Genomic DNA, 16212 nt, shown 5'->3' with positions numbered 1-16212 from the left:
CATAAAATTTTCGTTGTTCAATCAAAGCACATATAAGTTCAACCTGTAGGAAACTAAAGTCTTGAAACACACATTCGTCAGAATAACAAAAGTATATTCAGTAACCTTTTTATTCAAAACAAAAACAATTTGACAATATACAAGTTATACTTGTGTAACAAATTATTTTTTAAAAACGCAACAATGAAATTTCCCTTTTTCTCAAGTTATATATACAATCATATTATGTAAGGTACACTGCGACCTATTACACATCATGAACAAAACATCCTTGCTGAATCGCTGTACGTCATCTTGAAGAACTTGTTCCTCGCATCTGGAGCTTGGGCGAAGATTCTGTCTTCAGCAACCACCTGAACATGTACGATGCGCAACCCTCTGGACACCTACGCTTCCTTACCTTGGATAGGTATTTATCTCACCAAATCAAGAAAGATACATATCATCGATCATCAATCAAAGAGATGTTACCCATTCCAACTCTTTTGAGTGCGCATTGAAGTTTAGACTTTGTTGCTGATTTTCCATTCAGTTCTCTCCACTTCTTAAGTGTCTGAAATGCTGTTTCTTGAAGATCGCCATGCTGTTCCTCTTTGATTCTCTTTATTTCACAGTCCTCAACTCCCAATTCTCGACCAAGACGGGCGTAAATATTACTATGGGCAATAGAAGGACATATATCCTGTAATTCTTTGTCTGAGGGAACTTCATTCCATCCTGAAAAATAAATGGTATACAATTTACAATGTTAAAAAGCATTAACAGCTTACATATTTAAAAAGTTCAAATATTTATTTTTAAATCGTAAGCCCTGATAACTTACTTGGGTCTAATTTCTGTTCCTCTGCGTCTATCTCTAAATCATTATCATAAGAAAAATTCCCGGAGAAATCAATGGAAACATCAGAAGGTGGTTTTCTTTCCTTGTTCTTTTCATTCTGTTCACTTTCTGTTAGAAGGTTTGCTACACAATCCAATTCAGATGAGTTGATTGTTTCTATTTTGCTTTCGCAGGTAGGTGGATCAGTCTCAACATTTCTAATGATTAAAATACACGTCTGAGTGGTATGGGTTTTTTAACATACCTTACACTTTCGAAATACATGTGAATGATACAACTTTTTTTTAAGAACACCTACTTGTAAGTATAATAATTATGGATACATACTTTTTACTGAGTCTGTCTTGTTCTTCGGGGTCTTCAAACTTAGAAGAATCTGTTGAAAAAAAAAATATATTTCGTTCAAAATAATGTTGAATATCTATATAAATTTACTAGTATTCGTGTAAAAAACTAATTTTAGAAATTAATGATATTTGAATAGTACCTCGTTTACGACAATTTAATCTTTTCCTCATTATAACGAGTATCACTGCTGATGGAACAACGACGATAAAACCCACCACAGCTCCAACTGTTGTAAGTAAAGGGTTAAAATCTGAAGAAGAAAAAGAAAGTTTTTTATATACCGGTACTTTATTTTTGGGGGGTTGTAATGGAGGTGTCGTTCCTAACAATTAAAAACTTACCCGTATAGTATTCCTTGTTCTGATCACCCCTGTTGTCATCACCATTGTTGAGGAAAACTGGTTTTGGTGTTGTTTGAAGCAAACTAAAAAAATATATTAGTGCTAGGGTTTCAAAAGCAAAAACCAATGAATTGTGTAAAATGAACTTTTAGAAGAGTATTATTGAATCTTACGGAGTCTGGTTCTTCCTCGTTACACGTAAGATATTCCTGCTGCAGACCGTATCCCTTTCTCTTGAACAGGGTGTTGCAACACTTTTACCTTGTTCCGTACAGTCGGTACAACTCTTGCATTGCTCATACCCGATAACAGAACTAAACGTTTCACCGTCTACACATTTAACACACCCTCTACAACCGAGAGCACCGTGAACTGGGTCAATAATTATATTCTGAAATGATAAAAATAATTAATATTAAATTGTTAATAATTTAATTACAATGTTCAAAAACTTACACCTAAAAAGTTATTTAATTGAAGGTTATCAAGCTTTAAAAAAATTGTGTGGTTGCCCTCTCCCGACCGACTGACTAAAAATGACCCAACTCAAAACTTTCTTAAACATTCCTGGACAAGACATTTATTTTTCTTTTAATTTCTCTTATCCATCAACAAATGTTGAAAAAATATGTTGAAATTAAAGAAAAAAGATTTTCCCACCTATCAACCAACCCAATAATTTCACCCTGAGTCGTGAGAGGGAAACCAAACATTATTTTGAATATGGTCTAATATAGACGATGTGTGTATAATACATGTATATATGTTACCTTCACAATGGTAGTTTAATAAATTACAACACAACAATAGAGGAAGTTTCTGGATAGGAAAGTAACCCCCCTTACTCTCTGTATATCCAGTCCGTATCCTCCCGGACATCTGTCACAATATTTGCACTGACCCCACTGCACCACATAAAACTCGTTGTTCTCAACATCACAATAGACATCTGTTCCTGTGGTTACAGTAGCCAATGCCAAAGTAAATAGGGTGAGGACAAGAGCCATTGCTAAAGTAAAAAAAAAGATTAATTAAAAAAAATTGAGAAGAAAAAACTTACTGTTTAACAATACTTTGTTTAAACCAAACTTTAAAAAATCTAACCATTAAAAACTGTTAAAGTATAATTTACTTCTTTTCTTGACAAAACCTTGCCAACGATTCTTTTATTTTCTATATAGTCTCATACTATACATTTATTTTTTTTTATTCACATACATTGACGTCAAACATAATGTGACTCACCGTCATGTGCATGAAAGAAATATAACTCTTGATAGTAAAGAAACCTAACAGTAATTTATTGTAGACTATGCTTTACATTTAAATCTTGCACTGCCTGTTGTAGTTGATACTTGGTCAAACTGTCCAATGATTAAAATGTTGTCTAAGTAAGCAACTTGACCATGAACATAAAAAACTTTCTTAAATGGAATATGTTTTAATTGTGAGCATTTTTATTATCATAGATCAGTCTGCTTATCCTACTGTTCGTTATGTATCACAAACATGCAGGTAAATATATACATGTATATAAATAAAAGAAATTAACTGACCTGTCAGGTCCGTCCCGTAGAACGACTGAACAGAGAATAAACACATTCCCTCCGTCCATCGTTTTTGGGTGATGAAATCCCTCGTGTAGATATAGGATTGGTCGAATACAAATCTGTTCTCGAAAATACGATGATATTGCACAACACCGGTGTCTATATTTATGCTATCAATGATATCGGTTATGAGTAAGCGTGGGCGCAGTGAATCGATATAATGTACCCGATTGAAAAGCGGCAGAGTATTGGTGATTAGGGGTGTCTGTCTGCTCGTCTGTAACGCTTTGGGGTAGCCATCTCTTATCCACAACTCCTTTTATACCACTGAATGAAATGTAATGAGACCCGAAATAAGTGTCAGATCAACAAGTGAAATAGGAGATGTAAGATTACGATTTAATAAAGACTTGATGAAAGAATCTTGTGTAAATGTTATTAAGTGGTATGAGAAAGTTGCGGATAATTGATGAGTACCCTTCAATATAACAGAAAGAATGGCAGTGTCCATGTTTTGCTATAGGAAACCCGAAATGTGTGTCCAATCCAAAAGTAGAATATAGGAGGTGCACAGTGGCATTATGTGAACACGATTCTGTAAAAGTCTCATCATTAAGTTAAATTTCAATCAGTGGTATAAGAGGAGTTGCGGATAAGATATGGATACCCCAAAGATTAACGGACAAATGTACAGACAGACGGACAGACATCCTGATCACTATATACTCTCCCACGTTTCAAGCAGGGTGTATAAAAAGAGTATTTTCTTTAAAATACCGTGGGTTTGATCTTTTTTCATAATAAGAATGCTCCCCGTCCTCAAGTACCTGTGGTAAATGGTGGGTAGCTAAAACAAAAGGGTTGTAACACTGCATGATAACCACAAACCATGACTACAGTGAAACCGTCACACGATTAATTCCTGTGACGCACATATCAAGAGGACCCCTCGTGAAGTTTTTAAATTTGAGATGTCTTTTTAGCACGTGTAAATCTTATAGTAGTAAAAGAACCTTATAGATTGCATTTTTAGGGGGGGGTCTTTTTATAGGGGGTATTATACTCATTACTTTTCCCTTCAAAGTTGTAATAAAATGAATAACTGACAACAAAAATGCTCTAAGTGCATTACTGTCCTTGCAAGTATGCGTGAAACTTGTTACAATAAGGTACATGTACCTATTTACAAAAGATCTCTTCCCCTCATTGAAAAACATCATTTTAATACCACGCTTGAAAAAAAAAACTGGGGGAGGGGGCATAATAATGAGGATGTCCGTCTGTTATGCTTTGGGGTACCCATGTCTTATCCACAACTCCTTTTATACAGCTGAATAGAATTTAATCATCCTTTAACTGATTCTTCATTACATTATGGCATTGCATGTGCTCCTCTTATTTTACTTTTTGATCGGACACTTTTTTCGGGTCACCAAAAGGAAAACAAAGTTGGCATTGGTATACCCATCTCTTATCAACAATTCCTCTTATACCACTGAATGAAATGTAATGAGACTTTCGCAGAATCTTTGTTACATAGTGACATTGTGCACCTCCTAATCATCTTTTTGATCGGACACATATTTAGGGTAACATTGTCACGGCCTTTTTTCTTTAATAATGAGAGGTACCCATCGCTTATCCGCAACTCCTCTTATAACACTGAATGAATTGTAATGAGACTTTCATAGAATCTTTGTTATATTGTGCCATTGTGCACCTCCTGATCATCTTTTTGATTGGACACATACTTCGGGTTTCTCATTGGAAAACGTTGACACAGCCATTTTTTTCTTTAATAATGAGAGGTACCCATCGCTTATCCGCCACTCCTCCTATTCCAATTAATGAATTTGACTTTGTTTTGAACATATAGTTTATTGATATCAATCAAAAGGATTGGAAACAAGTTCTAAATAACTTAGTGAATTCCTCTCCTTATATAAAACAATATGTGATGCAAAAAGAAAAAAAAATAATACAATTGATACATGAAAAAATAGATATAATATAATATAATGCATCATTTAGAGAATCTAGCTACATGTCTCGCCAATAAATTTATGAACAGCAGCAAAATTACTACATTGTATTATTTATCTGTAAAGGCAAATGAATCACCACATAATTTTACTTTAACATATTGCCAAAATGTCATCCAGTTTTACTTTTTGATCTGACAATTATATCAGGTCCCTTATAGCAAAACATGGAGTTTGCCATTATAATAATATGCCAGACATGGGTATCATTTTGATTTCATTGCTTACAATACTATTACATCTAGTTCTTTATCATTCCCGCGATTGAAAAGTGGTAGGGTACATCGTGATGTCCGTCCATTACGCGTTTTGGTACCTATCTCTTATCTGCAGCTCCTCCTATACCACTGAATAAAATTGTATGAGAATTTCACAGAATCTTTATTTGTTCTGGGTCACCTATAGCAAAATATAGAAATGACTTTGGTATACCCATCTCTTATCCGCAATTTCTCTTATACCAATACTAGTATATGAACTAGAATGAGACTTTAATAGTATCTTTTTTACATAGTGCCATTGTGCACCCCATACTTCGGGTTTTCCATAGCAAAACATTAACAGTGCCATTCTTTTTTATTAAAGGGTATCCATCTCTTATCTACAACTCCTCCTATATCACCAAACCTCTATCACTGAATAAAATCTAATGATACTTTCACAGATTCTTTAGTACATTATGCAGTTTTGCATCTCTTATTTAACTTTCTGATGTGACACTTGTTTTCGCGTCCCCCAGAGCAAAACATGGACTTTGCCATTATTATTTAAGGGGAGGCGGGGAGTATGTTTTATTGAGCTCAGTGCTCACAGTTCCTCTAGTTTTATTTTTTGATCCAGAATAGTACCTATGTCCTATCAGCAACTTCTCATATACCACTGAATAAAATTTAATGATACTTTCACTTATATATTGCCATTGTGACCTCATATTTTACTTTTTGATCCGACACCTATTTCGGATATCTAGCATATATGGGAGGCGAAGGTATCATTTTGTGAGCTCGGTGCTCACAGTTCCTCTAATTTTTCTCGTCGTATTTTGCATTATTTTTAAAATTTTTAACGTCAAACACCAGTGAAACACAGTGAAAAGAAAATAACCATTATTGTGCTGCTTGTGTATTTTATTCCTCCCTTTCTTCCACATGTTCAAATAACTTTTTACATCTACAAATCAACAACTGTCTGTTCACAATCTTATCACGTTTCCTCTTTTTGTAATAGTTTCCCGGGCAACTGGACAACGTGAAGTCATGTTGAACTCTTTCAAACATCACTATCTTTTAATCAATTGAATCCTCATCACATGTATTCATTTTAAAACCCTGGTTTACAAAGGTAAGACCATCTTATGCGAGCGTCCTATGAATATCAAACTTGTTCACGCTAAATCAGTCAGTATCACCTGGGTGGGTAATATTTCAACATGGCAGAAAAGTCAAAACTCAGGGATCATTTGTAAAAGTTACGTTATGTTCAACTTTTCAAAGCTCTTTTTGGAGAACTGATTTCGTAGCAAATTTCCCTTTTATTCCGAGACTGAAAAACTGCATCCTGAGATCATTTGACTATCCTTCCTTGATCCTCTGTCTTTCACATTCCTTACGCCTTATCCTGGAGTTCTAGGCATGTCGGAGGTACTGGATGCTATATAAGCAATGTCACCACAGAATCGTGTACCCTGCATTTCTTTGTCCGTAAGGAAATTCTTCTTTTCTTCACATCTACTTCCTCTAAAATTGAAATCTCTGAGAAATAAGCAACTTAATTCAGCAATGAAACAAAGAGCATACATTTTAACCCGTGTTTCAAATCTTGAACTTAATTAAAATGATAATGAAAATATTTACATACTCTGTTATACTTGGGGATTTTTAGCATCCATTCCATTTAAGTGGATGTCACTGCTCAAACTGTAATAGAAGTTGCTCTCTAATGGTGGCATGTCATCAGACATCACTGATAGTCGTTTATGAGACTTGTTAGTTTCTTCTGAGCAGTCTTTTTTGGATTCCACGGTTTTTAAAGAGACTGATTCCACAACAGATTCAAGTGTGGTAGGAACATCAGATGTATCTCTTTAATAAAATGTAAGTTATGTTTTAATGTGTTGTAAAGGAGCCTTACCCATTTACCCTCAAGCAACCTCCCTTAAAACTGAGTATAAAGGTGTATTTTTTTATTTGAATCATAAAGAGAAACCATTCAAAGGTGGGGTGATCTGCAATTTTCCATTTGAAAGACTGCTTTTGGGAAAAAAACTACTACATGTAGATTATAGAAATACTGTACATATTCGACCAGTGGGTCTGGTGTAATGTATGTACGTTTATATTGTATCTATTTGTTGTCTATATATAAAAATACTGTAAAATCACATATTTCCGTGGGGTCAAATTTTCGTGGTTTGAGTAAAAACTCTTGGCTTGTGGGGATTTGAATTCGTGGATGAAGAATTGTTGAGTAGGAATGTGTACAACATTTTACATTTCGTGGTGGATTTTAATTCGTGGGTCTCTTCATGCCTCGAAAACAACGAAAATTAAACTCCCACGAAAATTTGTGATTTCACAGTATTTTTGATTGATAAATACTAAACACTTACTTTTTATGTAAGCTTTCTTGCTCTTGAGCATCTATAGAAATGTCTAGGTCTGTGAAAAAATACATGTATTTATATTCAAACATGCATTACATGCTAGATCTTTTAATAAGAACAATGACAACACTCTCATAAAAGAATACATATACACCATTATATTGTATAGTAATTTACCTTTTTTCCAGCAATTTATTTTGTCTCTATTTCTTCTGAAAATCATAACTGAAAGAGGAACAAACATTGCTATTGCAAAAACTCCAGACCACATCAGCACAGGATTCAAATCTGGAAGAAAAAAGATAAGTAGCTATTTTTTGTCACTGCTACTTTATAGCATTATTTAACAAGAATGTAAACGTACAATAATCTAAAATTTCCCGGGTGTTATATTTATGTCTCGTACCTGTATTTTCTAGGTCTTGTTTGCCGATATTGTCCTCGGTGTCTGATTTTGGGTCCGAGTTAGTTTGATCCTGAGAAGAGGATTCACGCTTATTCTGGAACGACCTGAATTTAATGTAATTTAGTGATAATAAATCGTTACCATCAACAAAAGTGTCATCTTTAAAACAAAAATTCATTATATTTAAATTTTGCACAAATATATTCCAGGAATATACCCACTGGAGTAGTCCATTCTCCTGTATTACAGTCTTGCTGCAGATTGTATCTGTTTCTATTGTACACTCTGTTATGACAGTTCTTCGGTAAGCCGTACAGTTTGTACATCTGAGACATTCCCCGTATCCTATCTCAGAATTATAGGTTTCACCGGCGGTGCATTTCACACAACCTCTGCAGTGGAGCGCTCCGTAAACTGGGTCCAGTCGTACATCCTATTAATATAGCAGGACATTTTCTTATTATCAGTATTGATGCAAACTATGTAAACAAGCGTTTGAATAAAGAATAATTTTTTCAGAGGTGGAACATCCTACTATGAAAGGTATCATAATATCTCTATAGTATATATATGTACAATTTTAGGTTTGAGGTTAGTAATTATAATGTTTTATTCAAGTCATATATTTCCTGATCAGTGGCGAAAATGATGTTGACTTATAATGAATGACTTCCATTCTATGATTTACTTGCGATCAGGATTTGTGGAAACAACTGGTTGCAACATCATCGCAAGTCATGAGCCTTTTGTATTCGCTTTGTTTCATTCGTATCACAGGCACTTGTTTCTGTAATAAATTTTTGACCCATAGTATAATAATAACACATACTATGGGTCAAAAATTTATTACAGAAACAAGTACCTGTGACTATGGGTCAAAAATTTATTACAGAAACAAGTGCCTGTGATTCGTATAGATAAAAAAATCTGTGGCTTATGGCTATGATATTTCAAGTGAATAAATACGTACACGAAGTGACAATAATTTCTTACTCTCTTTGAATTCAGCCCGTAACCCCTTGGACATCTATCACAAGCCTTGCACTGCCCCCACTGTTTAACGTAAAACTCCTGTTTGTCAACATCACAATAGCTGACAAGTTTTCCAGCGGCGACAGTGACAACTGCCATAGATAAAATGAACAGGACAGCGGACATGGCTGAAACAAAGTAATAATAATTTGTATAATTATTTATTACTCAACATACTACAGTAGTCGAATTAGGTTTCGAATTACATGTATATATATTTTTTAAGAACAACAAATATATTTGTCAGCGATTGAACCTACTTACTCATGTAAATTGAGAGAGAGTCCCAAGAACATTTATGAATGGGAAGGGACGTAACTCTTCGATGATTATATTGTACAAACTATTTAATCAAGGTAACAAATTCGGTTATAAAGATATGTATGTTGAATGTGTTTATAACAGTATATATGTTGTGAAAGTGTTTTAAAATATTTAAAAAATCTCCTCGATTACAATTTTGCAATACAGTATTAATATTTTCATGCTAGCGAGGGAAATATTATATGATACAAAGCCATCGGAACTAAAATTAAATTAACTATACCTGTTTGTCCGTTTCGGAGTAATTCCGAAAAAGGAATGGTCAAAAATCTCTCCGTACACCATGTTTTAGGTGATGTAATTCCCCCGTGTAATAACAGGATTGGTCCGTAGATCGTTGGGAGACAGCCAAGATTCCACCTAGGAGTGGTAAATATTTTGAAATATTTTTAGATGTCACGCTCGAGTAACTGTTTTTACTATGTCCTGGATACGGAACTGTGAGTCATGAAAGGAAGTAAACATTAATTTTTTGCACATTTGATTGATTTTATCTATAGATGGGGTTGGTAATATCTTGCATCCAAGTTGTACGTGTATACTAACGTGTATCAGTAATTTCAGGTTTATAATCTCAGCCAGATTTTAAATCTAAGAGACATCCTTTTTTCTGTAGTACTTTAATCCGCCAGTGATTTACTTGCTTACGCCAGTATATGTGTCTTACAGAAATTTACATACCAATCAATTTACCGCAATTTTTAGCAAATAAGATATACGATCTACAAAAATAATTCAAATATAGGTACATGTATTCCTCTTTTTTTCATTTCGTAAAATTTTCAATAAATTGATAGGTTTGCGAACTTCTGTGCAGAAATCGGTCTCTTTCATTTTTACAAGAAGTGTTAAAATAGAGAAACGAGCAAAATTCTCTCTCTTTTTTGTCCCCCGCTTGAAAAGTGGGGGGTATTAATTTGGGTTTGTCCGTCCGTCCGTCCGTCTTTCTGTCTGTCTGTAACGCTTTCGTTTCCACACGAAATCTCGAGAACTCTTTGAGCTTTGGCAATGAAATTTTGCATAACAACTCCCTATGGAATAAAGAAGAACCCTATTGATTTTGAGGTCAACAGGTCAAAGGTCAAGGTCATATACATGTATAAGCAAATTCTGTCTGTTAAAACACTTTCGTTTCCACACGATATCTCGAGAACCATTTGAGCTATTGCAATGAAATTTTACATAACAAGTCCCTGTGGCCTAATGAAGAACCCTATTGATTTTGAGGTCAAAAGGTCAAAGTTCAAGGTCGTAAATTTATATATTTCTGTCTGTATGTAATACTATCATTTCCGGGCGATATTTCAAGAAGATTTTGACTTATGCAATGTAATTTTATACCAAAACTCCCTAGGACCTCTCTCGCCCCTCTCAAAGTGCCCCGCCCCGTTTGTTTTATTAGTATTTATAGTATTACATGTCGCTATTTTTAGCGCAGGGGCATGAGGAGAGTTATTGCGTATAAAACAGGTTCTCGGCGGACTTTATGTTCTTATTACATCTATTAGAACTGTTTAATAAAGGCTAAATAAATCAAACACCATAGATTGTGTAAAATTTTGAGAATACCGAACATGAAAACATGAATATATACATGTATGTGACTTCAATTCTGCATATACTTCACCGCGAGTAAAGCGATTCCGTGGTCTAGTGGTTATGTCTCTCGCTTCTAGTGTGAGAGGTCCCGGGATCGAATCTTGGTCGAACCTTTCTTTTTTTTTTTTTTTAAATACTTTTTTTTTTTTTTTTTTACTAAATGATAGTATTCAGCATGTGAAATGAAAAATTTATGAGGTTATAAAATAATCATTACAGTGTGATAAACATTCCATATAAAAAAATCTTCTATACACATAATAAAGAATAAGCAATCAAATCTTTATATGCATATTGACATACATGTATTTTATCTGCTTCAGTATACATGTATACATTTAATAATTCTACAAATTCAGTCAGGGGGAGCCGACTTTTTCCCTAAGCGGGGGACACGAATTCTCTGAATTAGCTTGTTATGTTCCCCAAACGAAGTTGGGGAACATATTGTTTTTACTCTGTTTCTTATTATGTTCCCCAAACGAAGTTGGGGAACATATTGTTTTTACTCTGTTTCTTATTATTATTATTCTTATTATTATTATTATTATTTTTCTTCCTGGGAAAATCTTTTCCGCGAGTGATCTTGTAAACTACACATCCGACTTAGGTGAAACCTTTTTAGGGTAGGTAGGCATGTTATGTAGATTTGCGGAATCAAGGTCATTTTGCGCGCACGTGCTTGCAAGAGCGCGCACGTGCAAAACTTAAAATGACCAATATATAATGGATATAACCGCAACTTTTCTATTTTGTGACGAAATATTTTGAAACTTATAATGTAAGGATATATTAGTAGTATGCACAAGATGACATGGTCAAAATAGCAAGATCGCATGCGCATGCACGTGCGCTTCGCTTTGATTGGCTGAAACTAAAGTCTCAATATCTTTTTTGTTTTTTGATAAAATCATTTGAAATTTCGAACATAGTCATACATTAGGGAGATCTACAGCCTGTAATATAAGATTTATCATGAAAGCATGTGCATGCACATGTGATTGCAAGAGCTCGCACGTGCAACACGATAAATGTCCAATATAATTGATACAGACATAACTATTTAAATTATTGATGAAATGCTTTGAAATTCATATTATAAGTATATATTAGAAGGAAAGACAAAATGACATGGTCAAAAAAGTAAGATCTCACGCGCATGCACGTGCGCTTCGCTCTGATTGGCTGAAACTAAAGTCTCAATATCTTTTTTGTTTCCTGTCATAATCCTTTGAAATTTTGAACATAGACCTACATTATGAAGATCTACGGCGTGATATATAAAAATTTTCATGAAAGCATGCGCATGCCCGCGTGCTGCAATCTGATTGGCTGAAACTTTAAATGGCTATATCTCCTTTGTTTTTTGACGAAATGCTTTGAAATTTAAAACATTGTCATGCATTAGTATATACTACAATATGATGTAGAAAAAAACCATGAAATCACGCGCATGCACGTGTGCTGCAATCTGATTGGCCTAAACTTGAAATGGCTATAACTCCCTTGTTTGTCAACAAAACACGATGGGATTTAGAAAATAGATAGATATAAGGGACTCCTACAAGAAGGTATGGTCATCATGCACGTGTACGCACGTACGTGCATATGGAACGAGTGAAATGAAAAATACGTTTGAAAGAGTGATTTTTCATACTTTTGGACTGAATGCTTTAATATATTGTATATTAAGATATGTAGATAGCGTAGACAAGATGATATGATCATAACGCACATGCATTCACATGCGCACGGGTGCAATGCTAAAATTTGAATATAATCGGTATTCTTCTGAGAAAACGTTGTTAAAGTAAAAAATGCACAGAGTTTGTCTTATTTAATGAAGCTTACAGGGAATATGGCACCAAAGAGGAGTTGGGGAGCGTTTGGGGAACATCTGTAACGGTTCCCGTTACAATTAGCACTAGTTATTATTATTATGTTCCCCAAACGGAGTTTGGGAACATATTGTTTTTACTCGGTTTCTTACTATTATTATTATTATTCTTTTTTTTCTTCTTTGTTCTCCGGTACTTTTTTGTCCGCGAGTGTTCTCAGAAACTGTTCACCCAACTGAGCTAAAACCTTTTTAGGGTTAATAGGTGTGTAGTGTAGGTGTGCGGAACGAAGGTCATTTTGCGCGCATACGCCTGCACGTGCGTGCGCGTGATATGAGTGAAATGACCGATATACTTAATATAGCTATAACTTTTACATTTTTTAATGAAATGATTTGAAACTCATTATATAAAGATATATTAATAGTGTAGATAATATGACACCGTCAAATTAGCACGAACTCACGCGCATGCACGTGCGCTTCGTCTGATTGGCTGAAACAAAAATCTCAATATCTTTTCTGTTTTTTGACGAAATAATATGAAATTTAAAATATAGGCATACTTTAGGATGTTCTACAATATGATATTTAAAAATTGTCATGAAAACACGCGCATGCACGTGCGCTGCAATCTGATTGGCTAAAACTTTAAATGGCTATAACTCCCTTGTTTTTCACTCAAACAGGATGGGATTTAGAACATAGACAGGTATAATAGACTCCTACAAGAAGGTATGGTCATCATGCACATACATGCACGTACGTGCACGTGCGCTTCGTTCTGATTGGCTGAAACAAAAATCTCAAAATCTTTTTTGTTTTTAGAAGAAATGCTATGAAATCTAAAATTTGGAAATACTTTAGTATGTAATACAATATGATATAAAACAATTGTCGTGAAAACACGCGCATGCACGTGTGCTGCAATCTTATTGGCTAAACCTATAAATGGCTATAACTCCCTTGTTTTTCAACCAAACAGGATGGGATTTAGAACACAGACAAAATAGACTCCTACAAGAAAGTTAAGTCCTCATGCACGTGCGTGCACGTGAAATGAGTAATATTAGAAATACGCTTAAATGAGTGTATTTTTTAATACTTCTGGATAAATTGATTTGATATTAAGTATAATAAAATATATAAATAGTGTAGACAAGATGATATGGTCATTACGCACATGCATTCAGATGAGCACGCGTGCAATGTTAAAATTTAAATATATTTTGTATTCTTCAGGGAAAACGTTGTTTAAGTCTAAATTGCATAAAGTGTGTCTTTTTTAATAGCGCATACAGGGAATATGGCACAAAAAGGGAGTTGGGGAGCGTTTGGGGAACATCTGTAACGGTCCCAGTTACAATTAGCCCTAGTTCTTATTATTATTATTATTTTTCTTCCTGGGAAAATTTTGTCCGCGAGTGATCTTGTAAACTACACATCCGACTTAGGTGAAACCTTTTTAGGGTAAGTAGGCATGTTATGTAGATTTGCGGAATCAAGGTCATTTTGCGCGCACGTGCTTGCAAGAGCGCGCACGTGCAAAACTTAAAATGACCAATATAAAATGGATATAACCATAACTTTTCTATTTTGTGACGAAATGTTTTGAAACTTATAATGTAAGGATATATTAGTAGTAAGCACAAGATGACATGGTCAAAATAGCAAGATCGCACGCGCATGCACGTGCGCTTCGCTCTGATTGGCTGAAACTAAAGTCTCAATATCTTTTTTGTTTTTTGATAAAATCATTTGAAATTTTGAACATAGTCTTATATTAGGGAGATCTACAGCCTGTATTATAAGATTTATCATGAAAGCATGTGCATGCACATGTGATTGCAAGAGCTCGCACGTGCAACACAAGAAATGTCCAATATAATTGATACAGACGTAACTACTTAAATTATTGATGAAATGCTTTGAAACTCATATTATAAGTATATATTAGAAGAATAGACAAAATGACATGGTCAAAAAATTAAGATCTCACGCGCATGCACGTGCGCTTCGCTCTGATTGGCTGAAACTAAAGTCTCAATATCTTTCTTGTTTCTTGTCATAATCCTTTGAAATTTTGAACATAGACCTACATTTTGAAGATCTACAGCATGATGTATAAGAATTTTCATGAAAGCATGCGCATGCCCGTGTGCTGCAATCTGATTGGCTGAAACTTCAAATGGCTATATCACCTTTGTTTTTTGACGAAATGCTTTGAAATTTAAAACATTGTCATGCATTAGGATATCCTACAATATGATATAGAAAAAAAATCATGAAATCACGCGTATGCACGTGCGCTGCAATCTGATTGGCTTAAACTTGAAATGGCTATAACTCCCTTGTTTTGCAACCAAATAAGATGGAATTTAGAACATAGACAAACACAATGGACTACTACAAGATGGTATGGTCATCATACACATGCATGCACGTGCGTGGACATGCGCTTTGCTCTGATTGGCTTATACAAAAATCACAATATCTTTTTCGATTTTTGACGAAATGCTATGAAATTTTAAACATAGGCATGCATTAAGATATCCTACAATATGATACATAACAATTTTCATTAATACATGCGCATGCACGTGCGCTGCAATTTGATTGGCTTAAACTTTAAATGGCTGTAACTCCCTTGTTTTTCAACCAAACAGGATGGGATTTGGACCATAAGCAGACATAATAAACTCCTATAAGAAGGTATAGTCATCATGCACATGTATGCACGTGCGTGCACGTGAAATTAGTAAAATTAAAAATACACATGAATGAGCGTATTTTTTAAATGCTTTTGGATTAAATGCTTCAATATTTAGTGAATCAAGATTTCTAAATAGTGTAGACAAGATGATATCGTCATTACGCTTACGGATTCACATGCGCACGCGTGCTATGCTAAAATTTGAATATACTTGGTATACTTCTGGAAAAACGTTGTCAAAGTCTTAAATGCATATACTTTGCCTTATTTAATGAAGCTTACAGGGAATATGGCACAAAAAGGGAGTTGGGGAGCGTTTGGGGAACATCTGTAACGGTTCCCGTTACAATTAGCACTAGTTCTTTATAAAATCACGCATTTAGATTCTAAATAGCCTACATTATTTAAATCCTTCATCTTTTCCGATCTTCTTTTGAGTATCGGTACATGTTAAACTAGGAAACTTTAGTTTTGTATTGTCGTTGAGTGCTTGCTGAGAAAATATATATATATGTAAAAAGTATTGAATAAAAGGGGTGTGAAGATTTAAAAAAAAAAAAAAAAAAAAAAAAGCTTC

The 16212-nt window shown here is 34.5% G+C and overlaps 1 protein-coding gene across 1 annotated transcript; it reads right to left on the bottom strand.

Moving 5' to 3' along the window:
• Nucleotides 1-143: 143 nt before the first annotated feature.
• On the bottom strand, nt 144-9883 carry LOC134248823 (uncharacterized). Its single transcript, XM_062731200.1, has 15 exons — nt 9710-9883; nt 9124-9290; nt 8352-8563; nt 8131-8234; nt 7902-8012; nt 7731-7779; nt 6990-7203; nt 3087-3204; nt 2376-2539; nt 1704-1921; nt 1531-1613; nt 1329-1439; nt 1169-1217; nt 824-1038; nt 144-717 (listed from the first exon to the last, which is right to left on the bottom strand). Exons 2-15 carry the CDS (start codon nt 9286-9288, stop codon nt 443-445), a joined length of 2088 nt encoding a protein of 695 aa, XP_062587184.1. The 5' UTR covers nt 9289-9290; nt 9710-9883; the 3' UTR covers nt 144-442.
• Nucleotides 9884-16212: the final 6329 nt, after the last annotated feature.

The sequence above is a fragment of the Saccostrea cucullata genome, unplaced genomic scaffold (assembly GCF_032062105.1).
Source record: "Saccostrea cucullata isolate Sc308-1 unplaced genomic scaffold, CSIRO_AGI_Scuc_v1 ctg1858, whole genome shotgun sequence".
In the NCBI taxonomy this organism is placed as follows: domain Eukaryota; kingdom Metazoa; phylum Mollusca; class Bivalvia; order Ostreida; family Ostreidae; genus Saccostrea; species Saccostrea cuccullata.
The sequence above is the reverse complement of the archived record's forward strand: the minus strand, read 5'-3'. Positions and strand labels throughout refer to the sequence as shown.